The sequence below is a fragment of the Seriola lalandi genome, unplaced genomic scaffold (assembly GCF_002814215.2).
Source record: "Seriola lalandi dorsalis isolate HSWRI2012SDOR001 ecotype SW California unplaced genomic scaffold, Sedor1 jcf7180002009571, whole genome shotgun sequence".
Classification (NCBI taxonomy): Eukaryota; Metazoa; Chordata; class Actinopteri; order Carangiformes; family Carangidae; genus Seriola; species Seriola lalandi.
The window spans coordinates 1-891 of record NW_019480224.1 but is presented as its reverse complement, the minus strand read 5'-3'; the positions used below and the strand labels follow the sequence as shown (position 1 = coordinate 891).

The 891-nt window shown below is 41.4% G+C and overlaps 1 protein-coding gene across 1 annotated transcript; it reads left to right on the top strand.

The window, feature by feature from the left end:
- Positions 1-198: 198 nt before the first annotated feature.
- Positions 199-875, top strand: LOC147819963 (myosin-binding protein H-like; the record flags this gene model as incomplete). The annotated part of the gene is made up of 2 exons (XM_087179450.1): positions 199-478; positions 624-875. Coding segments are annotated over exons 1-2 (532 nt in total), but the record flags the coding sequence as incomplete, so codon positions are not given.
- Positions 876-891: the final 16 nt, after the last annotated feature.

Below are 891 nucleotides of genomic sequence, written 5' to 3'. Positions count from 1 at the left end.
GAGCCATCTATTACTTCAGAGTTATTGGAGAAAATGAGTATGGAGTGGGTGTCCCCCAGGAGGCCAAGGCTGGAACCAAGATTACAGGTAACATATGAATTTACTATCTCTTAAGTTGATTTTACACCTTTTATCAATTCAATCAAACATGCTTGATAAAACTTCTCACTGTCTGTTACAGAGGTACCAAGTACACCAATGAAACTTGGAGTTGCAAATGTTACCAAGGACAGTGTTACGATTGCCTGGACAAGACCAGAATACGATGGTGGTAGCAGAGTTAAAGGTTACCTTATTGATGCCCTGGAGAAGGGACAGACCAAGTGGGTGAAGTGTGCCACTGTGAAGACCATGACTCACACCATCAAGAGCCTGAGGGAGGGTGCTGAGTACTTCTTCAGAGTTCGTGCTGAGAACCACGCTGGACTCAGTGAACCCAAGGAGATGATTGTACCTGTTATTGTCAAGGAAATACAAGGTATTATCTCTAGTTTTACTCTTATATTAGTCGATGTATTTCTACAGAAGGATTTGTTTTTGTATCAAATGTAATATAGTGTAAAATACTTTTGAATTTCTATATAATGAACACTGATAACAATCCTGTCTTATTTTTTCAACAGAGGCTCCAGAGTTTGACCTGAAGAACTACCCCAAGAATACAGTTTATGTGAAAGCAGGATCCAACCTGACCTTTGAGATTCCTCTCACTGGCAGGCCAATGCCTAAGGTGACAATGTCCAGGAACAATGTTGTCATCAAGGGATCCAAGAGGCTGCTGACAGAAGTGACACCAGACAGCTTAATCATCACTCTAAATGAAAGCATTTCGAGTGATGCTGGCAAATATGAAGTCACCGCCTCAAATGCAGGAGGTACCACAAAGATCTT